The sequence below is a fragment of the Thunnus albacares genome, chromosome 7, assembly GCF_914725855.1.
Source record: "Thunnus albacares chromosome 7, fThuAlb1.1, whole genome shotgun sequence".
In the NCBI taxonomy this organism is placed as follows: domain Eukaryota; kingdom Metazoa; phylum Chordata; class Actinopteri; order Scombriformes; family Scombridae; genus Thunnus; species Thunnus albacares.
Window position 1 is genome coordinate 30,193,606 of NC_058112.1, and position 25,915 is coordinate 30,219,520.

A 25,915-nucleotide genomic window follows, 5' to 3' on the forward strand; every position below is an offset into this window, starting at 1 on the left:
AAAACATTTGATCAATTTGTTATATATATGTTATAAATTAGACTATTCAACAGTATAATGTGTTGAAAGCATTAAAATGTTTTAGTGAAGAAAGCTGAAAGTATAGAGACTAACTGACAAACGTTTGTCTGCTCTGAACATGAACTCTGTACTTTGTGGTGTTTCAGGAGGAAAACTGCCTCAAATAAACTCTCATTTTAGTTTCACATTTTCTCCACAAGCTTTGAATGAGATCCTGAGATGAAGACAGAAGAAAACACTTTGCTCACTGTTGAAATAATAACTTTATTGATTATGTAAAGCTTCAGATTGTTCACACATCTGATCAGTAAAGTCTGTTAAATGACTCTTGTTCAATGATTTCATGTACAGATTCACTTCATCCACACAATCAGTTAGTTTAACCCAGAATGTACAAGAACATAATAAATGATTATTATCATGATAATTACAGTTTGATTGTACATTTCTTCATGAATTTACAAAGTGATGAGAACAAAATATCTATGATGAAGGAAGTTCTGCTGTTTTCTCTGTTTAAGACACTGAAGTGGAAGAGAAACAACAGCACACAAATACATCAATACAAACATGAAACTAACATTTAGAACAAAGAGAAGTTCACATTTTCATCTGAAGAAACGTCAGTGAAGGTTAAAAACATCATCATGAGCAGTGATAGCCTCCATGGATGAAACCACACAGGAAAAAGTCACATTTAAAGAAACTGAAAACATTAAAAGAACAACAAATGAAAAGAAAATAAGTGTTGACAATCCCAGTTTGATTGACAGCTGATCTCTGTGCAGTTCAGAAACACCACAGCAACGAGCTCTCAGAAACAATGGAGACAAAAACATGAAGAATTACAACAGAATCTGACACATGAAGTCTGAAATGACTTCTGTCTATTTGACTTTACACAACTCAGCTGTGGCTCCAGAATAAAGAAAAAGTCCAGCATAGAGAGGCTGAGTGAATGTGGTCTGGACTCTGTGGAGGAGAGTCATGGTTTCAGAGACGCTGTAGAAGGATAGAATACCTGCTCTGTGATCCAGGTACACTCCTACTCTGGAGGAACCAGGACCTGAGACGGGAGTTTTGATGTTGTTGAACCAAAATGTATAACTGTCAGTGTTACAATCTAACATCCAAGATTTGTTATTAAATCCAAATAAACATTCCTTTGAGGTTCCTGCTCTGCTGATATTCTTGTATGCGACTGCTACATAAACTCCTCTCCCGCTCCACTCCACCTCCCAGTAACAACGTCCAGTCAGACTCTCTCTACTCAGGACCTGATAATAAACAGTGAATCTGTCTGGGTGACGAGAATAAGACTGTGGTCGACTCATGTATGTTGCTTTTCTGTTCCCCTCAGATAATAACAGATATGTGTTTGCTGTGTTTGGATCCAGTGTGATTTCACGTAAATATTTTAAGAATCCAGCTCTGGTGTTGTGTTCTGCTTCTGACAGTAAAACGTCCACTTCAGTCACTGTCAGTGAGATGTTTGTCCATTTCTCCCTCAGGATGTCCTGTAGTTGATCTCTGAGCTCTGACACAGCTGCTGTCACATCCTCAAAGTATCTCAGAGGACGGATATTGATGCTGGATGAGTCTGTAGGTTCACTGAGTTGTGACAGTGAGGGGTAGTTGTGTAGAAACTGGTTGTGATCCTCTGTGTGTGACAGCTGCTTCAGTTCAGTGTCTTTCCTCTTCTGCTCAGTGATCTCCTGCTCCAGCTTCTCCTGAAGCTCTTTGACTCGACTCACTTCAGTTTCCTGCTGGGATCTGATCTGCTGCTTCACATCAGAGCTTCTTTTCTGGATGAGACGGATCAGCTCAGTGAAGATCTTCTCACTGTCCTCCACTGCTTGATCAGCAGAGCGATTGACGGCCTCCACCTCCTGTTGAAGCAGCTTCACATCTTTCTCTCTGTCCTGGATTCTCTGCTGGATGTTTTGTCGACTCACCTCGAGCTCTCTCTGCCTCTCAGTCCTTTCTGCTGCAGCTGAGACTGTGTCGTGGCCTTTATGTTCCTCCACAGAGCAGAGATAACAGATACTCTGCTGATCGGTGCGGCAGAACATCTTCATCACCTCATCATGACGAGAGCAGATGTTCTCCTGGAGCTTCTCCGAGGGGTCGACCAGCTTGTGTTTCTTTAATGGAGCAACATCATGGTGATGCTGGAGGTGAATCTCGCAGTAAGAGGCCAGACACACCAGACAGGACTTGAGGGCTTTCAGCTTCCTCCCAGTGCAGACATCACAGGCCACATCTTCAGGTCCAGCATAGCAGTGATCAGCAGGAGCAGCTTGGAGTCCAGTCTTCTTCAGCTGCTCCACTAAAGCTGCTAACATGGTGTTTTTCCCCAGGACAGGCCTCGGTGCAAAGGTCTGTCTGCACTGAGGGCAGCTGTAGATCTTCCTCTGATCCTCTTCATCCCAGAAGCCTTTAATACAGCTCATGCAGTAGCTGTGTCCACAAGGAATAGCCACTGGATCCTTCAGTAGATCCAGACAGATGGAACAAGAGAAGGTTTCCCGGTCCAGCTGATCTCCTTTCTGCGCCATTTCAGCTCTCAGTGGTAACGACTGTCTGAGTTTCACTTCCTGACAGGTGAAACAAGTTTGAACTTTGATCTGAACAACACGTGTTTCTGCAATAAATGGAGCCTGACAGCTCTTGTGCCACATCACATGTTGGTTACACCCATCTTCATACTGTAGATCTGAAGGGGAGGGAACAAGGAAATATGAGCACAGAGTGGAGCTTGTTGTGTTTGAGATCAGGAAGAAGAGGGAGGGCTTATCAAGCGCTGATTCATTCCAGGTAGAGGAGCAGTTTTAAAGGGATACTGGCTACTTTTCATTTGGCTAATGTGGCTCCTCACTTTTCTGACTCACATCTCAGCTCCTCCCAGCGAGAACGGAGGAATTTAATTCACCAAAAGGGACGTCCTCACTCACTCTTATATTATTATCATGTATATTGAGCCTATCATCTATACCTGTGCCTACTGTATATACTTATACTATACTATAGTTCACACAGCATGGCTGCAGCTGTTATGTGGAACGGAGTAGGTGGATCCAGATGCAGGAGACCGTAGGCAGAGTGAGGCTGAAGAATAACTGAAGAATAACTTCTTTAAACCATCCCAGAACTCGTATGAATACAACTTAAATAAGTGCACAAATCACAACGAGCACACAAAGCAAAATAAACTCCAGCATTATAGCTGTTGACAAAACCATGAATAAATCAGTCTGTAAAACAGAGTGGCTGTATATTAAGGCTGCATGAAACAACATAAATTGAATGAAAAGAAAAATGCAGCTCTGACTAACATAGCTAGTGTTAAATTCACTTTAACATTTAGTTCCTATGAGAGTTGATGTAGCCAGCAACAGTATCTCAAGTAGTCCTTAAATATAATCTGCAACCTCTCTTATCTGTCCTTCTTCCCATTCAGTCCAGTCTTAAACAGGCAGAAAAGCCTGATGGCAACTGGTGGAGTGGTGGAGGGACACAGAGCCAGACTGGGACAGAACCATAACAGCAGCTGTTGCACTACTGGACTTCTTTTGCGCAATTCACTTACACAATCTAAGGTATTGAAAGGTATAAATTGGATATAGGTTGTTTAACATCACCACTCTAATTTCTTTAATCTCTAAAAACTTTACAGTGCAGTGAGAGATATGAATAAATGTCCCCAAATGTAACATCCTAAAAGAATAATACTACAAATTTTCAGAAATTTGACACTCTCCTTGACCCTCATTTCAGTCAACTGTTGTTAAAATCAAGTTTGACTGGTATATACACATAGAAACAACAAATGGACAACAACATGCAATGTCTTTATATGAGTCAAACAGTTTCTGTAAACAAGGATACCAGTAGTACAAAGGTGTGCAAGAGTGCAAAGAGTGCTCAATAAATATTGAATGGGTAATGTAATGAATTATTTTATATACATATGGTAAGTGTCTGCTTACAACTACAGTGTGTTATAAACCATTTATTACCTGTTTATTTACTGCTTACAACATATGTAAGCATTAACAAATTATGCACATAAAATACCTCCATTTCTGCCTTTTTCTTTTGGTTGAATGATTATGAAATAGTTAATTTGTGCTTATGGCAATAGTGGAAGAAGTACTCAGATCCTTTACTTAAGTAAAGGTATCAATACCACAATGTAAAATTACTTCATTACAAGTAAAGTCTGGATTTAAAAAAATGTACTTAAGTGAAAGTACATAAGTATTACCAGGTAAATTAAATTGAAGTACTTACAGACATACAATGCAAGATTTGTCGCTTGCTTGTTTCACAGCAGTTAGCCTACATACTAAAGCACAAATAAAGAAGCCCACACCTCCACACAACCCTGCAGGAAGGTGCCGCATTGCCGGACTTTGTGTGAATGCAGAGTTTCATCCTGTCCGCTGCGGCCTCTCTGCTCTGCGTGTGTGTAGCTCAGCCCCGCCCTCGGTCAACAGACACACAGACCTGCAGCTCTTTATACATCCATGACACAGAGACAGAGAGCAGAGCGGAGCACAGAAAAGAGACGGAGACAGCCATGTAACCTGGTCGATACACTATGAGTCCTAACCGACATGCATTTTGGTAAAGTCCATTCTGTTTTTTTGTGTCTCCCTCTTAAAAGTTGGGTCTTCCTGGGTCTTCTACCGTCATTCAGACAGCGAACGGACAGCGCAACTTGAAACTATTCTCCTTGAACTTGAATATCAGCTTGGATCTGTATTGAAGTTTTCCTTGGTTCTTTCTCAATCATTCAATCCTTCTGTTCAATCTCTGGCCAATTTTCCTCTTGCCACCACATCCAGAGATGTTGGCTACAGTTCCATGGGCCTTAAACTTCTTAATAATATTGGCAACAGTGGTCACAAGAACATCAGGCTCTTTGGAGATAGTCTTGTAACCTTTACGTTGACCATGCTTGGCTGTTACCTTTTTTCTAATATCTTCAGACCACTCTCTAGTTTTCCTTCTGTTTTCCATCTTCAATGTGATGCACACAGCGGCACAAAACAGCAGAGTGAGTAATTTTCTCCTTTTAAACTGGCTGCATGAGTGATTATAAGACTGAAAACACCTGTGATACTAATTAAAACACAATAGTCTGCTTAAACTATCACTACCAATCAGTTATTTCTAACAAATTCTAAAGGGTACCAATAATTTTGTTGAACATAGACATAGACATAGACATAGATTGAAACATAGACATGCATTGATAGTAAAATATCTTTTAATTTCAACACTGTTCAGTATGAATGGTGCATTATTTTAATAAAATGCAAGGGTACCAATACTTCTGTCCACGCCTGTGTATGTGCACATCATGTTAATATGTGCCATTTACTGGCTGTAGACATTTTTATTCATTATTTCATATTTTATAAAAGCACATGTAGGCTTCTCCTCAGGTACACCTGCACACAGTTTTTCAGGTACTTGGCTGGTGTGTTGTTCATGCATCTTGGAGAAGGGTTAATACCTTTTACAGGCACTTTTCTAATGTGGTAGGTAAAGTATCAGAAATGCTCCAACCCTGCAGCAGGAACCTGAGGATAAAGTCATGGCTGCAGTCAGCTTCCACTGTGTAGTTTTTCCTGTTGATCCTCAGATATCAACGCGTGAGGTCACATTACTACACGCTTGATAACATATCACTGTAGATAACTGTGTCAAAACTATTCACTGTGTTCTAGTTTTGTCACCCATGTATGGGAAAAAACTAATTTACAAAAAAAACCAGGCAGGTGAAAGTGAACCACAACTGTTGTTCGTGGTGAATGTTTGGTGACTTGTTCAACAAGCTAAGCTGCAGCACAAGACGCGTGTTCATGTTTGTAAGTTAGATAAGAAGGAGACAAAGCTAATGTGGTTTGCTGTTCAGAGTCTGTGGCTCTTGTGTTGTGGAGCAGGATGCTATCAGGCTCAGTGTGACCGTCTTCTCTAGTGATGATACAATGACATGATATCGCTTTATGCAAAGATTTAATTTGCTGTATCAAAATAAGGATTCCAGCTACATAAGTGGAAGAACAGTATTTAATGGAAATAATGTAAAGGGGGACACCATCATGAATTCAAAGAATTTAAAATATAAATTTCTCCCCTTTGGTTTTTTTCTCAGGACACAGGACAAGTGATTTACAGAGCAGATATGTTGCTGTAGTACACAAACAATTGCTGTTTAATTTCAGTTGGACTTTAAAGACCTTGCAGTTATATTGTAAAGTATGTAGTATTGCAATTTACACACTGTCCACATTATAAGGTACCATTCTGAGAAGTAAACCAGCCTGAACGATCAGGCTTCTGGAAAGGAGTCTCGTAGAGAGGGCGACCCTCTTTAAGGTTCCAAATCCAATTCTTTACCTCCAGATCTGATTTTTTCATATCAGATCTAGATCACTTACATATGTGGTCCTATCTGATTTATATCTGGTCTCTGGCTATGCGACCGCTGTCAGAATGGTCAGATCAGACTCTATGTGGTTTTCTTAACGTCTCATTTCTCTGCATTTATCGCCTGTTGTCAGATTATTACATTAAGACACTTACAAAGTCAAATATTAAAAAAAAAAAACACTAAGTATATTTATTAAATTACTGTACTTGAGTATTTCCATGTGATGCTACTTTATACTTCCACTCATTTCAGAGGGAAATATTGTACTTTATACTCCACTACATTTATTTGACAGCTTTAATTACCTATCAGATCAATATTTTACACATAAAACATTTGATCAATTTGTTATATATGTGTTATAAATTAACTATTCAACAGTATAATGTGTTGAAAGCATTAAAATGTTTAAGTGAAGAAAGCTGAAAGTACAGAGACTGACTGACAAACGTTTGTCTGCTCTGAACATGAACTCTGTACTTTGTGGTGTTTCAGGAGGAAAACTGCCTCAAATAAACTCTCATTTTAGTTTCACATTTTCTCCACAAAGCTTTGAATGAGATCCTGAGATGAAGACAGAAGAAAACACTTTGCTCACTGTTGAAATAATAACTTTATTGATTATGTAAAGCTTCAGATTGTTCACACATCTGATCAGTAAAGTCTCTTAAATGACTCTTGTTCAATGATTTCATGTACAGATTCACTTCATCCACACAGTCAGTTAGTTTAACCCAGAATGTACAAGAACACAATAAATGATTATTATCATGATAATTACAGTTTGATTGTACATTTCTTTATGAATTTACAAAGTGATGAGAACAAAATATCTATGATGAAGGAAGTTCTGCTGTTTTCTCTGTTTAAGACACTGAAGTGGAAGAGAAACAACAGCACACAAATACATCAATACAAACATGAAACTAACATTTAGAACAAAGAGAAGTTCACATTTTCATCTGAAGAAACGTCAGTGAAGGTTAAAAACATCATCATGAGCAGTGATAGCCTCCATGGATAAAAACACACAGGAAAAAGTCACATTTAAAGAAACTCAAAACATTAAAAGAACAACAAATGAAAATAAAATAAGTGTTGACAATCCCAGTTTGATTGACAGCTGATCTCTGTGCAGTTCAGAAACACCACAGCAACGAGCTCTCAGAAACAATGGAGACAAAAACATGAAGAATTACAACAGAATCTGACACATGAAGTCTGAAATGACTTCTGTCTATTTGAGTTTACACAACTCAGCTGTGTCTCCATAATAATAAAGATAAAGTCCAGCATAGAGAGGCTGAGTGAATGTGGTCTGGACTCTGTGGAGGAGAGTCATGGTTTCAGAGACGCTGTAGAAGGACAGAATACCTGCTGTGTGATCCAGGTACACTCCTACTCTGGAGGAACCAGGACCTGAGACGGGAGTTTTGATGTTGTTGAACCAAAATGTATAACTGTTAGTGTTACAATCTAACATCCAAGATTTGTCATTAAATCCAAATCGACATTCATTCAAGTTTCCTGCTCTGCTGATATTCTTGTATGCGACTGCTACATGAACTCCTCCCCCGCTCCACTCCACCTCCCAGTAACAACGTCCAGTCAGACTCTCTCTACTCAGGGCCTGACTGCATACAGTGAATCTGTCTGGGTGACGAGAAGACTGTGGTCGACTCATGTATGTTGCTTTTCTGTTCCCCTCAGATAATAACAGCCATGTGTTTGCTGTTTTTGGATCCAGTGTGATTTCATGTGAATATTTTAAGAATCCAGCTCTGGTCTTGGGTTCTGCTTCTGACAGTAAAACGTCCACTTCAGTCACTGTCAGTGAGATGTTTGTCCATTTCTCCCTCAGGATGTCCTGTAGTTGATCTCTGAGCTCTGACACAGCTGCTGTCACATCCTCAAAGTAGCTCAGAGGACGGATATTGATGCTGGATGAGTCTGTAGATGCACTGAGTTGTGACAGTGAGGGGTAGTTGTGTAGAAACTGGTTGTGATCCTCTGTGTGTGAGAGCTGCTTCAGTTCAGCGTCTTTCCTCTTCAGCTCAGTGATCTCCTGCTCCAGCTTCTCCTGAAGCTCTTTGACTCGACTCACTTCAGTTTCCTGCTGGGATCTGATCTGCTGCTTCACATCAGAGCTTCTTTTCTGGATGAGATGGATCAGCTCAGTGAAGATCTTCTCACTGTCCTCCACTGCTTTATCAGCAGAGCGATTGATGGCCTTCATCCTCTGTTGAAGCAGCTTCACATCTTTCTCTCTGTCCTGGATTCTCTGCTGGATGTTTTGTCGACTCACCTCGAGCTCTCTCTGCCTCTCAGTCCTTTCTGCTGCAGCTGAGACTGTGTCGTGGCCTTTATGTTCATCCACAGGGCAGAGATAACAGATACTCTGCTGATCAGTACGGCAGAACATCTTCATCACCTCATCATGACGAGAGCAGATGTTCTCCTGGAGCTTCTCCGAGGGGTCGACCAGCTTGTGTTTCTTTAGTGGAGCTGCATCATAATGAGGCTGCAGGTGTTTCTCACAGTAAGAGGCCAGACACACCAGACAGGACTTGAGGGCTTTCAGCTTCCTCCCAGTGCAGACATCACAGGCCACATCTTCAGGTCCAGCATAGCAGTGATCAGCAGGAGCAGCTTGGAGTCCAGTCTTCTTCAGCTGCTCCACTAAAGCTGCTAACATGGTGTTTTTCCCCAGGACAGGCCTTGGTGTGAAGGTCTGTCTGCACTGAGGGCAGCTGTAGACCTTCCTCTGATCCTCTTCATCCCAGAAGCCTTTAATACAGCTCATGCAGTAGCTGTGTCCACAGGGAATAGCCACCGGATCCTTCAGTAGATCCAGACAGATGGAACAAGAGAAGGTTTCCCGGTCCAGCTGATCTCCTTTCTGCGCCATTTCAGCTCTCAGTGGCAACGACTGTCTGAGTTTCACTTCCTGAGAAGTGAAACACGTTTGAACTTTGATCTGAACAACACGTGTTTCTGCAATAAATGGAGCCTGACAGCTCTTGTGCTACATTACATGTTGGTTACACCCATCTTCAAACTGTAGATCTGAAGGGGAGGGAACAAGGAAATATGAGCACAGAGTGGAGCTTGTTGTGTTTGAGATCAGGAAGAAGAGGGAGGGCTTATCAAGTGCTGATTCATTCCAGGTAGAGGAGCAGTTTTAAAAGGATACTGGCTGCTTTTCATTTGGCTAACATGGCTCCTCGCTTTTCTGACTCACATCTCAGCTCCTCTCAGCGAGAACGGAGGAATTTAATTCACCAAAAGGGACGTCCTCACTCACTCTTATATTATTATCATGTATATTGAGCCTATCATCTATACCTGTACCTACTGTATATATTTATACTATACTATAGTTCACACATCATGGCTGCAGCTGTTATGTGGAGCAGAGTAGGTGGATCCAGATGCAGGAGACCGTAGGCAGAGTGAGGCTGAAGAATAACTGAAGAATAACTTCTTTAAACCATCCCAGAACTCGTATGAATACAACTTAAATAAGTGCACAAATCACAACGAGCACACAAAGCAAAATAAACTCCAGCATTATAGCTGTTGACAAAACCATGAATAAATCAGTCTGTAAAACAGAGTGGCTGTATATTAAGGCTGCATGAAACAACATAAATTGAATGAAAAGAAAAATGCAGCTCTGACTAACATAGCTAGTGTTTAGTTCACTTTAGCACTTAGTTCCTATGAGAGTCGATGTAGCCAGCAACAGTATCTCAAGTAGTCCTTAAATATAATCTGCAACCTCTTGTATCTGTCCTTCTTCCCACTCAGTCCAGTCTTAAACAGGCAGAAAAGCCTGATGGCAACTGGTGGAGTGGTGGAGGGACACAGAGCCAGACTGGGACAGAACCATAACAGCAGCTGTTGTACTACTGGACTTCTTTTATACAATTCACTTACACAATCTAAGGTATTGAAAGGTATAAATTGCATATAGTTTGTTTAACATCACCACTCTAATTTCTTTAATCTCTTTTTTTAATTTCATTTATTTTTTCAAGCTTAACTGTATTACAGTACATTTACAGCAGGATGTTGCTATTACAACCTTTACTCCAGCTAATGAGCAAAAATTGAATAAAACAGATCAAACAGAAAACTAGAAACTTTACAGTGCAGTGAGAGATATGAATAAATGTCCCCAAATGTAACATCCTAAAAGAATAATACTACAAATTTTCAGAAATGTGACACTCTTCTTGACCCTCATTTCAGTCAACTGTTGTTAAAATCAAGTTTGACTGGTATATACATATAGAAACAACAAATGGACAACAACATGCAATGTCTTTATATGAGTCAAACAGTGTCTGTAAACAAGGATACCAGTAGTACAAAGGTGTGCAAGAGTGCAAATAATGAATTATTTTATATACATATGGTAAGTGTCTGCTTACAACTACAGTGTGTTATAAACCATTTATTACCTGTTTATTTACTGCTTATAACATATGTAAGCATTAACAAATTATGCACATAAAATACCTCCATTTCTGCCTTTTTCTTTTGGTTGAATGATTATGAAATAGTTTATTTGTGCTTACGGCAATAGTGGAAGAAGTACTCAGATCCTTTACTTAAGTAAAGGTATCAATACCACAATGTAAAATTACTTTATTACAAGTAAAGTGTGGATTTTAAAAAAAGTACTTAAGTAAAAGTACATAAGTATTACCAGGTAAATTAAATTGAAGTACTTACAGACATACGATGCAAGATTTGTCGCTTGCTTGTTTCACAGCAGTTAGCCTACATACTAAAGCACAAATAAAGAAGCCCACACCTCCACACAACCCTGCAGGAAGGTGCCGCATTGCCGGACTTTGTGTGAATGCAGAGTTTCATCCTGTCTGCTGTGGCCTCTCTGCTCTGTGTGTGTGTAGCTCAGCCCCGCCCTCGGTCAACAGACACACAGACCTGCAGCTCTTTATACATCCATGACACAGAGACAGAGAGCAGAGTGGAGCAGAGAAAAGAGACGGAGACAGCCATGTAACCTGGTCGATACGCTATGAGTCCTAACCGACATGCATTTTGGCAAAGTCCATTCTGTTTTTTTGTGTCTCCCTCTTAAAAGTTGGGTCTTCCTGGGTCTTCTACCGTCATTCAGACAGCGAACAGACAGCGCAACTTGAAACTATTCTCCTTGAACTTGAATATCAGCTTGGATCTGTATTGAAGTTTTCCTTGGTTCTTTCTCAATCATTCAATCCTTCTGTTCAATCTCTGGCCAATTTTCCTCTTGCCACCACATCCAGAGATGTTGGCTACAGTTCCATGGGCCTTAAACTTCTTAATAATATTGGCAACAGTGGTCACAAGAACATCAGGCTCTTTGGAGATAGTCTTGTAACCTTTACATTGACCATGCTTGGCTGTTACCTTTTTTCTAATATCTTCAGACCACTCTCTAGTTTTCCTTCTGTTTTCCATCTTCAATGTGATGCACACAGCGGCACAAAACAGCAGAGTGAGTAATTTTCTCCTTTTAAACTGGCTGCATGAGTGATTATAAGACTGAAAACACCTGTGATACTAATTAAAACACAATAGTCTGCTTAAACTATCACTACCAATCAGTTATTTCTAACAAATTCTAAAGGGCACCAATAATTTTGTTGAACATAGACATAGACATAGACATAGATTGAAACATAGACATGCATTGATAGTAAAATATCTTTTAATGTCAACACTGTTCAGTATGAATGGTGCATTATTTTAATAAAATGCAAGGGTACCAATACTTCTGTCCATGCCTGTGTATGTGCACATCATGTTAATATGTGCCATTTACTGGCTGTAGACATTTTCATTCATTATTTCATATTTTATAAAAGCACATGTAGGCTTCTCCTCAGGTACACCTGCACACAGTTTTTCAGGTACTTGGCTGGTGGGTTGTTCATGCATCTTGGAGAAGGGTTAATACCTTTTACAGGCACTTTTCTACTGTGGTAGGTAAAGTATCAGAAATGCTCCAACCCTGCAGCAGGAACCTGAGGATAAAGTCATGGCTGCAGTCAGCTTCCACTGTGTAGTTTTTCCTGTTGATCCTCAGATATCAACGCGTGAGGTCACATTACTACACGCTTGATAACATATCACTGGAGATAACTGTGTCAAAACTATTCACTGTGTTCTAGTTTTGTCACCCATGTATGGAAAAAAAACTAATTTAAGTGAACCACAACTGTTGTTAGTGGTGAATGTTTGGTGACTTGTTGAACAAGCTAAGCTGCAGCACAAGACGCGTGTTCATGTTTGTAAGTTAGATAAGAAGGAGACAAAGCTAGTGTGGTTTGCTGTTCAGAGTCTGTGGCTCTTGTGTTGTGGAGCAGGATGCTATCAGGCTCAGTGTGACCGTCTGCTCTAGTGATGATACAATGACATGATATTGCTTTATGCAAAGATTTGATTTGCTGTATCGAAATAAAGATTCCAGCTACATAAGTGGATGAACAGTATTTAATGGAAATAATGTAAAGGGGAACACCATCATGAAATCAAAGAATTTAAAATATAAATTTCTCCCCTTTGGTTTTTTTCTCAGAACACAAGACAAGTGATTTACAGAGCAGATATGTTGCTGTAGTACACAAACAATTGCTGTTTAATTTCAGTTGGACTGAAAAGACCTTGCAGTTATATTGTAAAGTATGTAGTATTGCAATTTACGCACTGTCCACATTATAAGGTACCATTCTGAGAAGTAAGCCAGCCTGAACGATCAGGCTTCTGGAAAGGAGTCTCGTAGAGAGGGCGACCCTCTTTAAGGTTCCAAATCCAGTTCTTTACCTCCAGATCTGATTTTTTCATATCAGATCTGGATCACTTACATATGTGGTCCTATCTGATTATATCTAGTCTCTGGCTATGCGACCGCTGTCAGAATGGTCAGATCAGACTCTATGTGGTTTTCTTAACGTCTCATTTCTCTGCATTTATCGCCTGTTGTCATCATTCAGTTTCAGCACCTCACAATTCTGTAAAAATTAATATGGAGGAGAGCAACAACAGCGATGGAGGTCAATGGAAAGGTGAGGAAGTTTCACATTTGTTGGACATTTATGGAGAAGCTGCTATTCAAGCTACACTGGAAGGAACTTATCATAACCGTATGCTGGCACAGCCACGTCATCCATGTTTATGATTTAACGTTATTCTTGAACGTATGCGGGTCACATGTTGGTTAAATCTGAGCATGTGTAGCAGTTTAGGACCTCAACAGTATTCACACCGGAGCCGGATACATGCCACTGACGAACACGAATCTGGACCAACAACACAAAAAGATCAGATCTGACTAAAAAATCAGAATTGAGCATTAAGGCCTGTAATGAGAACAAAGCCTATGATACAGGATGTGAGAATGATGAATATAATTTCTGTCATTTTTCTTTTAACCTCTGACGACAAAATGTACTTTCCGTTAGCTGAACCTGACGATCTAAAACTGTGCACACATGCCGGCTGTTCTGAGGAAAACATCACAAATTGTTCACATGATCATCTAATGGCAACGTTTATTTATATTGTGTAGAGAAAAACAAGCACACAGATACAATACCAGAAAGAAAAGTCACCACAGTTTATCAGTATAATTTGTGGCTCCACTTCTATCATACAAACAGATTTTGTGGTGTTTTTTTTTACACAGATCTGTTGGCGTTGGCTTCATTCTGGCCTGTTTCTAAACATCCAGAGGACACTGAGCGTGTCAGCAGCGAGGTTTCTCGTTCTCAGTGCCGGTCTTGGTGATGAAGAGTCTTTTGAGGAAGAGGAGCTGCAGGTACCCGGAGGTGACGATGAGGAGGCTGAGGGCCACCGACCACCAGGTGACGTACTGCGAGTTGGACTGTAGCAGGAAGAAGTCGGCGCTCTTCATCATGCGGTCGAAGGCGTAGTGGCGGATCGTGTGGAAAACGTAGAGCTCCACCTTGTGAGTCGAATCCTGCAACATCAGAACAGACACATCCAATAAAATACTACAAACCTTAATACTGTTACTGCCATAACTATTACAAATACTACTACCACCATTACTACTCACACTCATTACTGATACTGGCCTTTCTTTAACCTAATAACACAAAAAATAGAGGGACCTTTACTATCATTATTATTTATTATTATTGCAAATTGAGCCCAAATACATCAGTATTGTAAATTTATCTACAGATTTGATCAGATATATTGTTATCTGTGTCTCCATTCAAGTTAATTGTTCAACTGTTCAATGTCCTGCTCGCTACATATTTTGGTCACAAATTTAAGATTAAAATGTTTTAAATATTTAAGCACATGTATTATGTATGTGAATATATATGTTTGTTTGTTTTTTTTACTTTTACTTACTTTTGATTTACATAATCACATGAAATTCTATTTTTCTTCCCATAGAGCCCAGGAAGTGTAGTTGTTGTGAATGTAACAGTTAACGGGGATCCAAATAAATAAACAAACACATTTTAAGAACCAGATTTAAGCTATTTTTATCAATATTTATGTATTTATGTAAAAATATATTGACCGATATAAAAAACAATGGGCCAATATATTTAATAAACATTGAAATATCGACATGGACCTAAAAGAAATCCTGTATTGTTTGTGCTCTAATTGCAACACAACCCATACTGCTAGCACTGTAATTACTTTTATATGCACAGTACTTCTAATAAAAACACTACTACTACTATGATTACTATCACATCTACTATCACAACAACACCATCATCAGAAACTTCTATTACTGCTATTACTATTAAAACAATCACTACTACCACTTTTACCAAAACTAAAACTATAATTTCTCAATTAAACAAAGATAAAACTGAAGTAATTGTTTTTGGAGTCAAGGAAGAGCAATTAAAAATCAACACTCAGCTTCAATTAATAATGTTAAAAACCACAAACCAAGCCAGAAATCTTGGTGTAGTCATGGACTCAGACCTGAATTTCAACAGCTACATTAAGACAAATATAAAAAAAGAAAACTAAGTATATTTATTAAATTACTGTACTTGAGTATTTCCATTAGATGCTACTTTATACTTCCACTCATTTCAGAGGGAAATATTGTACTTTCTACTCCACTACATTTATTTGACAGCTTTAATTACCTATCAGATCAATATTTTACACATAAAACATTTGATCAATTTGTTATATATATGTTATAAATCAGACTATTCAACAGTATAATGTGTTGAAAGCATTAAAATGTTTTAGTGAAGAAAGCTGAAAGTACAGAGACTGACTGACAAACGTTTGCCTGCTCTGAACATGAACTCTGTACTTTGTGGTGTTTCAGGAGGAAAACTGCCTCAAATAAACTCTCATTTTAATTTCACATTTTCTCCACAAGCTTTGAATGAGATCCTGAGATGAAGACAGAAAAAAACACTTTGCTCACTGTTGAAATAATAACTTTATTGATTATGTAAAGCTTCAGATTGTTCACACATCTGATCAGTAAAGTCTGTTAAATGACTCTTGTTCAATGATTTCATGTACAGATTCACTTCATCCACACAATCAGTTAGTTTAACCCAGAATGTACAACAACATAATAAATGATTATTATCATGATAATGACAGTTTGATTGTACATTTCTTTATGAATTTACAAAGTGATGAGAACAAAATATCTATGATGAAGGAAGTTCTGCTGTTTTCTCTGTTTAAGACGCTGAAGTGGAAGAGAAACAACAGCACACAAATACATCAATACAAACATGAAACTAACATTTAGAACAAAGAGAAGTTCACATTTTCATCTGAAGAAACGTCAGTGAAGGTTAAAAACATCATCATGAGCAGTGATAGCCTCCATGGATAAAAACACACAGGAAAAAGTGACATTTAAAGAAACTGAAAACATTAAAAGAACAACAAATGAAAAGAAAATAAGTGTTGACAATCCCAGTTTGATTGACAGCTGATCTCTGTGCAGTTCAGAAACACCACAGCAATGAGCTCTCAGAAACAATGGAGACAAAAACATGAAGAATTACAACAGAATCTGACACATGAAGTCTGAAATGACTTCTGTCTATTTGACTTTACACAACTCAACTGTGCCTCCATAATAAAGACAAAGTCCAGCATAGAGAGGCTGAGTGAATGTGGTCTGGACTCTGTGGAGGAGAGTCATGGTTTCAGAGACGCTGTAGAAGGACAGAATACCTGCTCTGTGATCCAGGTACACTCCTACTCTGGAGGAACCAGGACCTGAGACGGGAGTTTTGATGTTGTTGAACCAAAATGTATAACTGTTAGTGTCACAATCTAACATCCAAGATCTGTCATTAAATCCAAATCCACAGTCCTTCAAGTTTCCTGCTCTGCTGATATTCTTGTATGCGACTGCTACACGAACTCCATCCCCTCTCCACTCCACCTCCCAGTAACAACGTCCAGTCAGACTCTCTCTACTCAGGACCTGAACATTATAAATGAATCTGTCTGGGTGATGAGAAGACTGTGGTCGGCTCATGTATGTTGCTTTTCTGTTCCCCTCAGATAATAACAGACGTGTGTTTGCTGTGTTTGGATCCAGTGTGATTTCACGTGAATATTTTAAGAATCCAGCTCTGGTCTTGGGTTCTGCTTCTGACAGTAAAACGTCCACTTCAGTCACTGTCAGTGAGATGTTTGTCCATTTCTCCCTCAGGATGTCTTGTAGTTGATCTCTGAGCTCTGACACAGCTGCTGTCACATCCTCAAAGTATCTCAGAGGACGGATATTGATGCTGGATGAGTCTGTAGATGCACTGACTTGTGACAGTGAGGGGTAGTTGTGTAGAAACTGGATGTGATCCTCTGTGTGTGAGAGCTGCTTCAGTTCAGCGTCTTTCCTCTTCAGCTCAGTGATCTCCTGCTCCAGCTTCTCCTGAAGCTCTTTGACTCGACTCACTTCAGTTTCCTGCTGGGATCTGATCTGCTGCTTCACATCAGAGCTTCTTTTCTGGATGAGACGGATCAGCTCAGTGAAGATCTTCTCACTGTCCTCCACTGCTTTATCAGCAGAGCGATTGACGGCCTTCACCTCCTGTTGAAGCAGCTTCACATCTTTCTCTCTGTCCTGGATTCTCTGCTGGATGTGTTGTCGACTCACCTCGAGCTCTCTCTGCCTCTCAGTCCTTTCTGCTGCAGCTGAGACTGTGTCGTGGCCTTTATGTTCCTCCATAGAGCAGAGATAACAGATACTCTGCTGATCAGTACGGCAGAACATCTTCATCACCTCATTATGACGAGAGCAGATGTTCTCCTGGAGCTTCTCTGAGGGGTCGACCAGCTTGTGTTTCTTTAATGGAGCTGCATCATAATGAGGCTGCAGGTGTTTCTCACAGTAAGAGGCCAGACACACCAGACAGGACTTGAGGGCTTTCAGCTTCCTCCCAGTGCAGACATCACAGGCCACATCTTCAGGTCCAGCATAGCAGTGATCAACAGGAGCAGCTTGGAGTCCAGTCTTCTTCAGCTGCTCCACTAAAGCTGCTAACATGGTGTTTTTCCCTAGGACAGGCCTCTGTGTTATGGTCTGTCTGCACTGAGGGCAGCTGTAGATCTTCCTCTGATCCTCTTCATCCCAGAAGCCTTTAATACAGCTCATGCAGTAGCTGTGTCCACAGGGAATAGTCACCGGATCCTTCAGTAGATCCTGACAGATGGAACAAGAGAAGGTTTCTCGGTCTAGCTGAACTCCTTTCTGCGCCATCTCAGCTCTCAGTGGCAACGACTGTTTGAGGTTCACTTCCTGAGGAAGTGAAACAAGTTTGACCTCTGATCTGAACAACACGTGTTTCTGCAATAAATGGAGCCTGACAGCTCTTGTGCTACATCACATGTTGGTTACACCTATCTTCAAACTGTAGATCTGAAGGGGAGGGAATGAGGAAATATGAGCACAGAGTGGAGCTTGTTGTGTTTGAGATCAGGAAGAAGAGGGAGGGCTTATCAAGCGCTGATTCCTTTCAGGTAGAGGAGCAGTTTTAAAAGGATACTAGCTGCTTTTCATTTGGCTAACATGGCCATAAAACAGTAGTCCTCACCTAAGGGCGAGGACCCTATTGTTTTTTGTGTATTTGTTTGTTTGTTTCTTCTTTCTCTTTCTTTATTATTACGCCACTTACACCCTAAATTTGACCCCCTAAACATGCTCAAAAACTCACCAAATTTGGCACGCACATCGGGTCTCATGAAAAATTTGATAAAATGTAAAAATTATCCCTAAAGTGCCAAAATGTGCTCTCTAGCGCCACCTATGTAACTAAAATGGCCGCCATGGCCCGTAGGAATGTCGTAGAGAGATCAAACCAAAACTCAATTATTCGTCTCATCAAGACCTACAAATCATACACTGACACCCCTGACCTAAATCCAACAGGAAGTCCGCAATTAGCCTTTCAAAATAAGACTTTGCCCCAATTTTGCCCCGAACAAATGTTATCTCCTCCGAGGTTGTTTATGGAATTGGCTTCAAACGTTAATAGGTGACTTATGACACTATGCTGAAAAAAGTTGTAATGTAAACTTTGTAATAACTCGAACGGTTTGGATTTTATAAGCCCTGAAAATTGCAGTGCCACATCACCCTTACAATGTAAAACAATAGGGAGGCAATCTATGGGCATGAATTTTGTGTCAAACAGAGGCTTCTGATGTCTAAACTATAAGTCTCACCACTTTCAAACCTGTATCAATGGATTCGCAATGAAATTTCCTACTAAAAAATATGATTTTTAATGTAAGATTTGGCCAAAGTCATGGGATTAATGAGATTTCACAAGAAGTGTACTCTAAAATCCTCCTCCCCAACTGCTCCTGGTGATGTCACTCCCTCAGTGCTGTGAAACATTCTGCAATACACACCCATTATAAAATCACAGGAGGAGCGAGAAAAGACTTTAAAACTCACACTCTAATATCTCAAATGTAATAAAAGATAGAGAAAACATGTAAATTCAAGATTTGTAGGTCAAAGTCTCGTGACTCATTTAAAATTCAAATGAAGTCTGTATCTAAAACTATGTGGAAGCAGTAAATGTTCAAAAAGGTGTGGGTTCGCTCACACTCTCCATTCAAATATATGAGTATTTTTCTGTGTCCAGCTGCAGTTACTTATTGTTTCTACACACCTGACAGTACTCATTTCAATCAAACTTTGACCAGGTCATGTGGGTTAAAAGTCTTTACTTTTCTAAAAATAGACTTGATGAAAATTAGGAAATTAATTTGTTTTACACAAAAACTCATCAAGAGCTTTCAATTTACTAATTGAAATTCAAGTGAATGGGCCCAAAACTTGCATGATTTTGATGACACAGGTGTGAACAAGACAGACATGTCTCACCCGGTCTCACCCTGCAGAAAATTCTCATCCTGTCAATCAAACTTTCAAAATAAAAGCATACCACACTTGTAAGAAATATCCCTCATTTTTGAAAAGCAAAATGATCTGATCCCGATGGGCCAGAGTGCAAGGTCCCGACCAACGCTGCTTGCAGCTTTAATTTTTGCTTATTATTGCTGAATAGTGTGTGTATTTTACATATACTGCACATATATATGACATTATATTCTTCTACTACTGTACTTATATTATTATCATGTATATCTCTACACTTGATGGACTGAATGTAGAAAAAAAAAAAAACTGCCTCTATGCACTCTATGCATTGCCTCTGTGCACTGCCTTTTGGCACCTATGTCCTAACGGACTCAAGCTTAAGCTTTATAGCACTTACGTGTTGTTGCCTCCTTACTAGATCCCTGCTTGTGCTGTATCAGCTCTCAGATGTATGTCGCTTTGGATAAAAGTGTCTGCTAAATGAAATTGTAAAATTGTAAAATATTGTGCCTATTAACTATACCCAGCTACTGTATGTACTACAAAGTAGAGCAGAACAAAGGATCCAACAAAACTGAACTGGAAATCAGGACTTAAATACAAAAACAACAAGGAACAGGTGGCAAGACACAAGGGCCGGCTGGGAGCTGATTGGCTGGGGAAGACACAGGGAGCGGAGCAGGACTAACGAGACCAATGCAGGACAGGTGTGGAGCACAGGGACACAGAAGGGAAACACAGAAGGGAAACACAAGAAACCCAGAAAACACAATATAACCATGCACAAACCATCCCAGAACTCACATGAACACAACTTAAATAAGTGCACAAGTCACAATGAGCACACAAAGCAAAATAAACTTCAGCATTATTGCTGCTGACAAAAACATGAATAAATCAGTCTGTAAAGCAGAGTGGCTGCATATTAAGGCTGCATGAAACAACATAAATTGACTAAAAATAAATTGCAGCTCTGAATAACATAACCAGTGTTTCAGTTCACTTTAGCATTTAGTTCCTATGAGAGTCGATGTAGCCAGCAACAGTATCTCAAGTGGTCCTTAAATATAATCTGCAACCTCTCTTATCTGTCCTTAAACAGGCAGAAAAGCCTGGTGGCAACTGTCGGACTGGTGGAGGGACACAGAGCCAGACTGGGCTAGAACCATAACAATCTAAGGTACTGAAAGGTATAAATTGCATGTAATTTGTTTAATATCACCTCTCTAATTTCTTTAATCTCTTATCTTTTGAAATGTGTGAGTTTCTGTGTGTGTGTGTGTGTGTGTGTGTGTGTGTGTGTGTGTGTGTGTGTGTACCTCTATGATGCTCAGAGTGTTGTTCAGGTCTTTGCTGGCTTCCTCTTTCTTCTTCTTCTCTTCCTCCTTGCTCTTGGCGGGGTCTTGGTAGCCGTCGTAGTAAACGCCAAAGCTGAGGAAGACCTGCATGGTGCCGAAGTGGTTGTGGAAGTTGTTGAAACACATCTGATAGAAACCTGGACGGACATAGAGATGAAACTCTGTCACTGCAGCAACAAATTGGAATGTGCAACAAAAATTTAAAAAATACATTGATTATACAAAAAAGGATATTAGGCAAGGAATGCAAGACTATTTGTACAGCATGGCAATTCAACATCCTGTACACAAGCCATAACATAATAAACACAAAGCAGTATTAAATGACACAAAAAGGATTTTTAAAGAATTTAATAAAAAAGAAGACGAACGAGCAAAAATTTAATAAAACTGATCGGACAGAAGGCTAAAAATTTACAGTGCAGTGAGAGATATGAATAAATGGTCCCAGATTTAACATCCTAAAAGAATAATTCTACAAATTTTCAGATATTTGACACTCTTCTTGAGCCTCATTTCAGTTAAGAGTTGTAAACATTCACTGCTTCTTTCTTTAAGTGGAAAACTGAAGGTAATTTAGCCACATTTTCTGTTTTGTTTTTTTAGGTTTATTTTCACACTTTTATGGACAAAGAGCTACTCCAGCTGATGTCACCAAACCAGTCATCTCAGGAGAAAAAAAGTACTTGTCAAATACCAGACTGGTCCACAGACTTCAAATGTTTTGATACATTTCATTAGCAAAGAAGGTGTTGAAACAGCACAGACATTTTGTTTTCTTCAGTGTGCTACAGTGGAACCATAAAAATCACTGCAGTGCTTCATTATTATACTTTACAGGTGATACAAGTTACATGACTCTTAAAAAAGATAAAATAATAATAAAAATAATAATTGATAATAACCAAAGCAGCAGATGCCAAGACATCCTGACCTTTAGTCCACAGTTTGGGTCAAATGCCCAAAAAACTGTATCCTACATTTCCCATAATGCAACTGGATACCATATTCCCTTGCCTGTCTGCATCTTCCAAACTCCACATTCCCAGTTATTAACATGGGCTTTCTGTTATAAATTTGTAGGCTCTAAGCCCACTCTGAGATAACCCTGATGACATCACTCTTACATCATCAGGATTATTTTCAGGGTTATCTAATCAGGGTTATTTAATGCATAATCCTGAATAATTGCCAACAATACTAGGCCTCACACGGGGCACCATTTTGTTGGGCCTTGGCTACGAGTTTGGCTATCCGCAATAATTTATAATTATCAAAGACAATTATTGATTATTAAAATCAATAGAAATTGTTGACAAGAATTAATAATAATAGGGCACTGCCCTGGGGAATTCAGCCAATTCAGTCTCAAAATTTACTAAGCTGTCAATTTGGAACTCTGATTAATAATTAACTTAATAACTATAAACAAAATCACCATATCAATAGCTAGTTAAGGTTGAAGGATTTTGGAGTTCTCTGTAATGCAGAGGTTGGCAAAACGCGTTCTTGTGCAAAATTAAACAGACAGCATTTATATCCAAAAGCATCTATTCAACAAAAAGGTAAAAGAGCAAAATACACAATGCTGGGTAGACGGTGCCCCAGTCATGCAGGTCAGAGGGCCCAGGTCACTCCTTTGTGCAGTCCTTACAGAGTTAATGGCAAACTAACTCTGCTTTGTGGCTCCTGTTCTTGTTAAATCAGCCAGCAGACTTGTGTGGTAGCTACTGGCACTAGAAAACCTCTTGTTTTGTTAACCTGAGTCCATGGGTGGGGTTTCACACTTAGGTGTGAACAACCAAGGACTCAGGTTTCTTAGAGTCTTGAAACATGTGGTCAGCTAGTGAGACCAAACTTATTGTTCATTTCATGTGGAAAAATGTTATTTTTTGCCTTAAAGTTAAATGTTTTTTGCCTTGATGAGCTGCTTTCAATTTATTGCTATTTAATGGTGTTTAGTGTAGTTTTTGTAATGTTAATGATGGGCGGTAACATCACTTCCTGTTGATGGTGAAGTTTAGCTTCATTCACATGAAACTAAACATTTTGTGTTGGACAGATTTTATTAAAGTAACAGACAGACAGCTACCTGTTTCCATAGCCTTAAAGTTGATCTGACCCTTCGCATCATCAACAGTCGACACTAACAGACCGCCAGGAGCGTTGACGGTGACAGACAGGTGTCTGTCATGGCCGACTCCCGTCACCCACTGGACCTACGGAAAGACAGGAAAGAGAGAGGAGGGCAGGTAGATAAATGTGCAACACAGAGTTAAAAACATTTCCACATAGCCGACTGTTACTATAATGTGGATTTTGTGGGAACAAAATAATAACTTGTAAGCACCAGATCTGGATCTGGTGCTTACAGGGTAATAAATAGAGCAGACAAAGCTCACTGAGGCAAATTCCTGTCAATGTTTGTTGAAATGCCAATTAAGTTAACTCAACTCTACATGAAATGTAGTGGGCACAAACATGCTCCACAGAGGATGAACCCTGTTGATTTTAGACAATCCATGAACATTTTCTTTAGCACCACCATCAGTACAAATTGTCAATTTTATGTGTAATCTGTCAATGCAGCCATGACCTTTTCATTCGGTGCATCCCTTTTGTATGTCCAACTACATTCTTACAAAGTCTCTAAAGGCTTATTTGCCTATAAAGTAACTTATATAAAAGATAAATTAATTAATTTAAAGATTGAAAAAAACCCCACTTTTTTCCCAATATGTGTACAACACATTTCCAGTCTACAAATTACTTAAAGGATAGGTTCACAATGTTTCATGTCTGTCTCTCCTTTAAGGCACATTTAAGGATATTTTTAAATATTTATTAATGTACATTTGTCAACAACTATAACTTCTCCCATGAAGACATATTATAATTACAACTGTGTTTTACTGTATTATCCTGTCATTTATCATGTTTATGTTGAAAAATTCATTAATTAACACTTATATCTGCTTGCAACTACATTATAGTGTGGTATTGTTTACTGTTTACTGCTTATAAATGCCAAATATTGGGACTTCAGTTCAGTTTGTCCACGTCTCTAACTTAACTATTTTGTCTTGGAAAAATAATTAACTCTATGTGGCTTCAAAATAGAAATAATAGTTAAGAGATCTGGTCATTTTGTGAAAAACGTGGTCAGCAGCTCATCTTACCATGAAGTTCAGGTAGAATCTCTCTCCACGGTGAGCAAAGTGCCAGAAACACTCCATCCCCGCAGCACGAAGCACCACGGAGAAGTCATACTGGTCGGAGCCCCAGAACAGCTCCTGGTCCGTTATGTCGGGGTTGGGGTCTGTCAGGGGCCCGGCATGAACCGGACCCCAAAACAGGACAAGGACAAGAAATAAGCATGGACTCCTACACAACATGTCTGGAAAATGGAGTTCTCTCCCCTAAATGAAAAGGTGGAGGTGGTAGTGTGGAGAGATCAGAAATGATTAACTGGCACCAAAATGTTCTGTCAGTGGGAAAACTGGGCTGCCTGCACAGATGGAGTCAGTGCTGATAGAGAGGAAGAACTGTCCAGCCTGCAGCAGGAATAAGAAGTGGTGGAAAGTAACTAAATAAATTTATTCAAGTACTGTACAATTTTGAGGTACTTGTACTTTACTTGAGTATTTCCATGTGATGCTACTTTATACTTCCGTTCCACTACATTTCAGAGGGAAATATTGTACTTTCTACTCCACTACATTTATTTGACAGCTTTAGTTACTTTTCAGATGAAGATTTGACACAATGGATAATATAACAAGCTTTTAAAATACAACACATTGTTAAAGATGAAACCAGTGGTTTCCAACCTTTTTGGCTTTTGATGTCTTACAAAAAGCAGTGTGTAGTCGGGGTCACATTTCACATGTCTATGAGTTGTTAACAGCTCCACCAAATAGTGATTTTTCCCTCTAAACTTCTCACATGCTTTCATTTCAATAAATGTTCAAATGATCCAATATTTCAGCAAAAATCAAAGATTAGAGAAAAAGTCCAAAAACTGAAAACAGATTTGTGTATCAACTTTGTTTTTTCTTCTTTCCTCTCCCATTAATCATCTCACGACCCTTCAGATTTATCTGCTGACCCTTTTGAGGGGCCCGACCCCTAGGTTGGGAACCACTGGACTAAACTAGCTAACTGTATATAAAGTAGTGTAAACTAGCTCCACCTCCAGCAGCTACAACAGTAACATGCTGCTCTAACACTGATGCTTCACTATTAATAATCTAATGATGTCATATATAATAAATATATCAGTCAGAGGGACCAAACTACTACTTTTACTGCAATACTTTAACTACATCAAGCTCATAATACTTATGTATTAAAAATACTTGTTTGGCAGAGAAAATCAGCAGCTGTGACTGTGACTAATATCAGCTGTTACAGGAAAGAAGAAATAAAATTCTGCCTCACTAAGTTTCAGACTTTTCTCTAAACTTTGCTTTGGGCCACAATGACAAGGTTTACCTTAAATAAATTATACTAAATAAACTAACATAGGTCTTGGTGGTTCAGGTGTTTCTACTGCACCAGTTAACAGCCACCAATGAAAAAACCCTGAACTAACTGGCCCATGTTTGAACATATTTGCTGACTGCTGCCCTACAGCCACACTGTTAGCATTACTAAGAAGCATTTAGACATCACAAAAACAGAAGCAGAGATGAT

General features: G+C 39.3%; 3 protein-coding genes across 3 annotated transcripts; all 3 read right to left on the reverse strand.

Moving 5' to 3' along the window:
- Window positions 1–908: 908 nt before the first annotated feature.
- On the reverse strand, window positions 909–18,504 carry LOC122985675. The gene is made up of 4 exons (XM_044356521.1): window positions 16,572–18,504; window positions 14,302–14,459; window positions 13,746–13,779; window positions 909–2,729 (listed from the first exon to the last, which is right to left on the reverse strand). The coding sequence occupies exons 1-4, from the start codon at window positions 18,228–18,230 to the stop codon at window positions 909–911; spliced, it is 3,672 nt and encodes a 1,223-aa protein (XP_044212456.1). The 5' UTR covers window positions 18,231–18,504.
- Window positions 7,704–9,646, reverse strand: LOC122986471 (tripartite motif-containing protein 16-like). The gene has a single exon (XM_044357756.1). It carries the CDS (start codon window positions 9,372–9,374, stop codon window positions 7,704–7,706), a length of 1,671 nt encoding a protein of 556 aa, XP_044213691.1. The 5' UTR covers window positions 9,375–9,646.
- On the reverse strand, window positions 14,018–20,594 carry LOC122986472 (transmembrane emp24 domain-containing protein 6-like). The gene is made up of 3 exons (XM_044357757.1): window positions 20,260–20,594; window positions 14,559–14,588; window positions 14,018–14,459 (listed from the first exon to the last, which is right to left on the reverse strand). Exons 2-3 carry the CDS (start codon window positions 14,562–14,564, stop codon window positions 14,226–14,228), a joined length of 240 nt encoding a protein of 79 aa, XP_044213692.1. The 5' UTR covers window positions 14,565–14,588; window positions 20,260–20,594; the 3' UTR covers window positions 14,018–14,225.
- Between the last annotated feature and the right edge of the window lie 5,321 nt (window positions 20,595–25,915).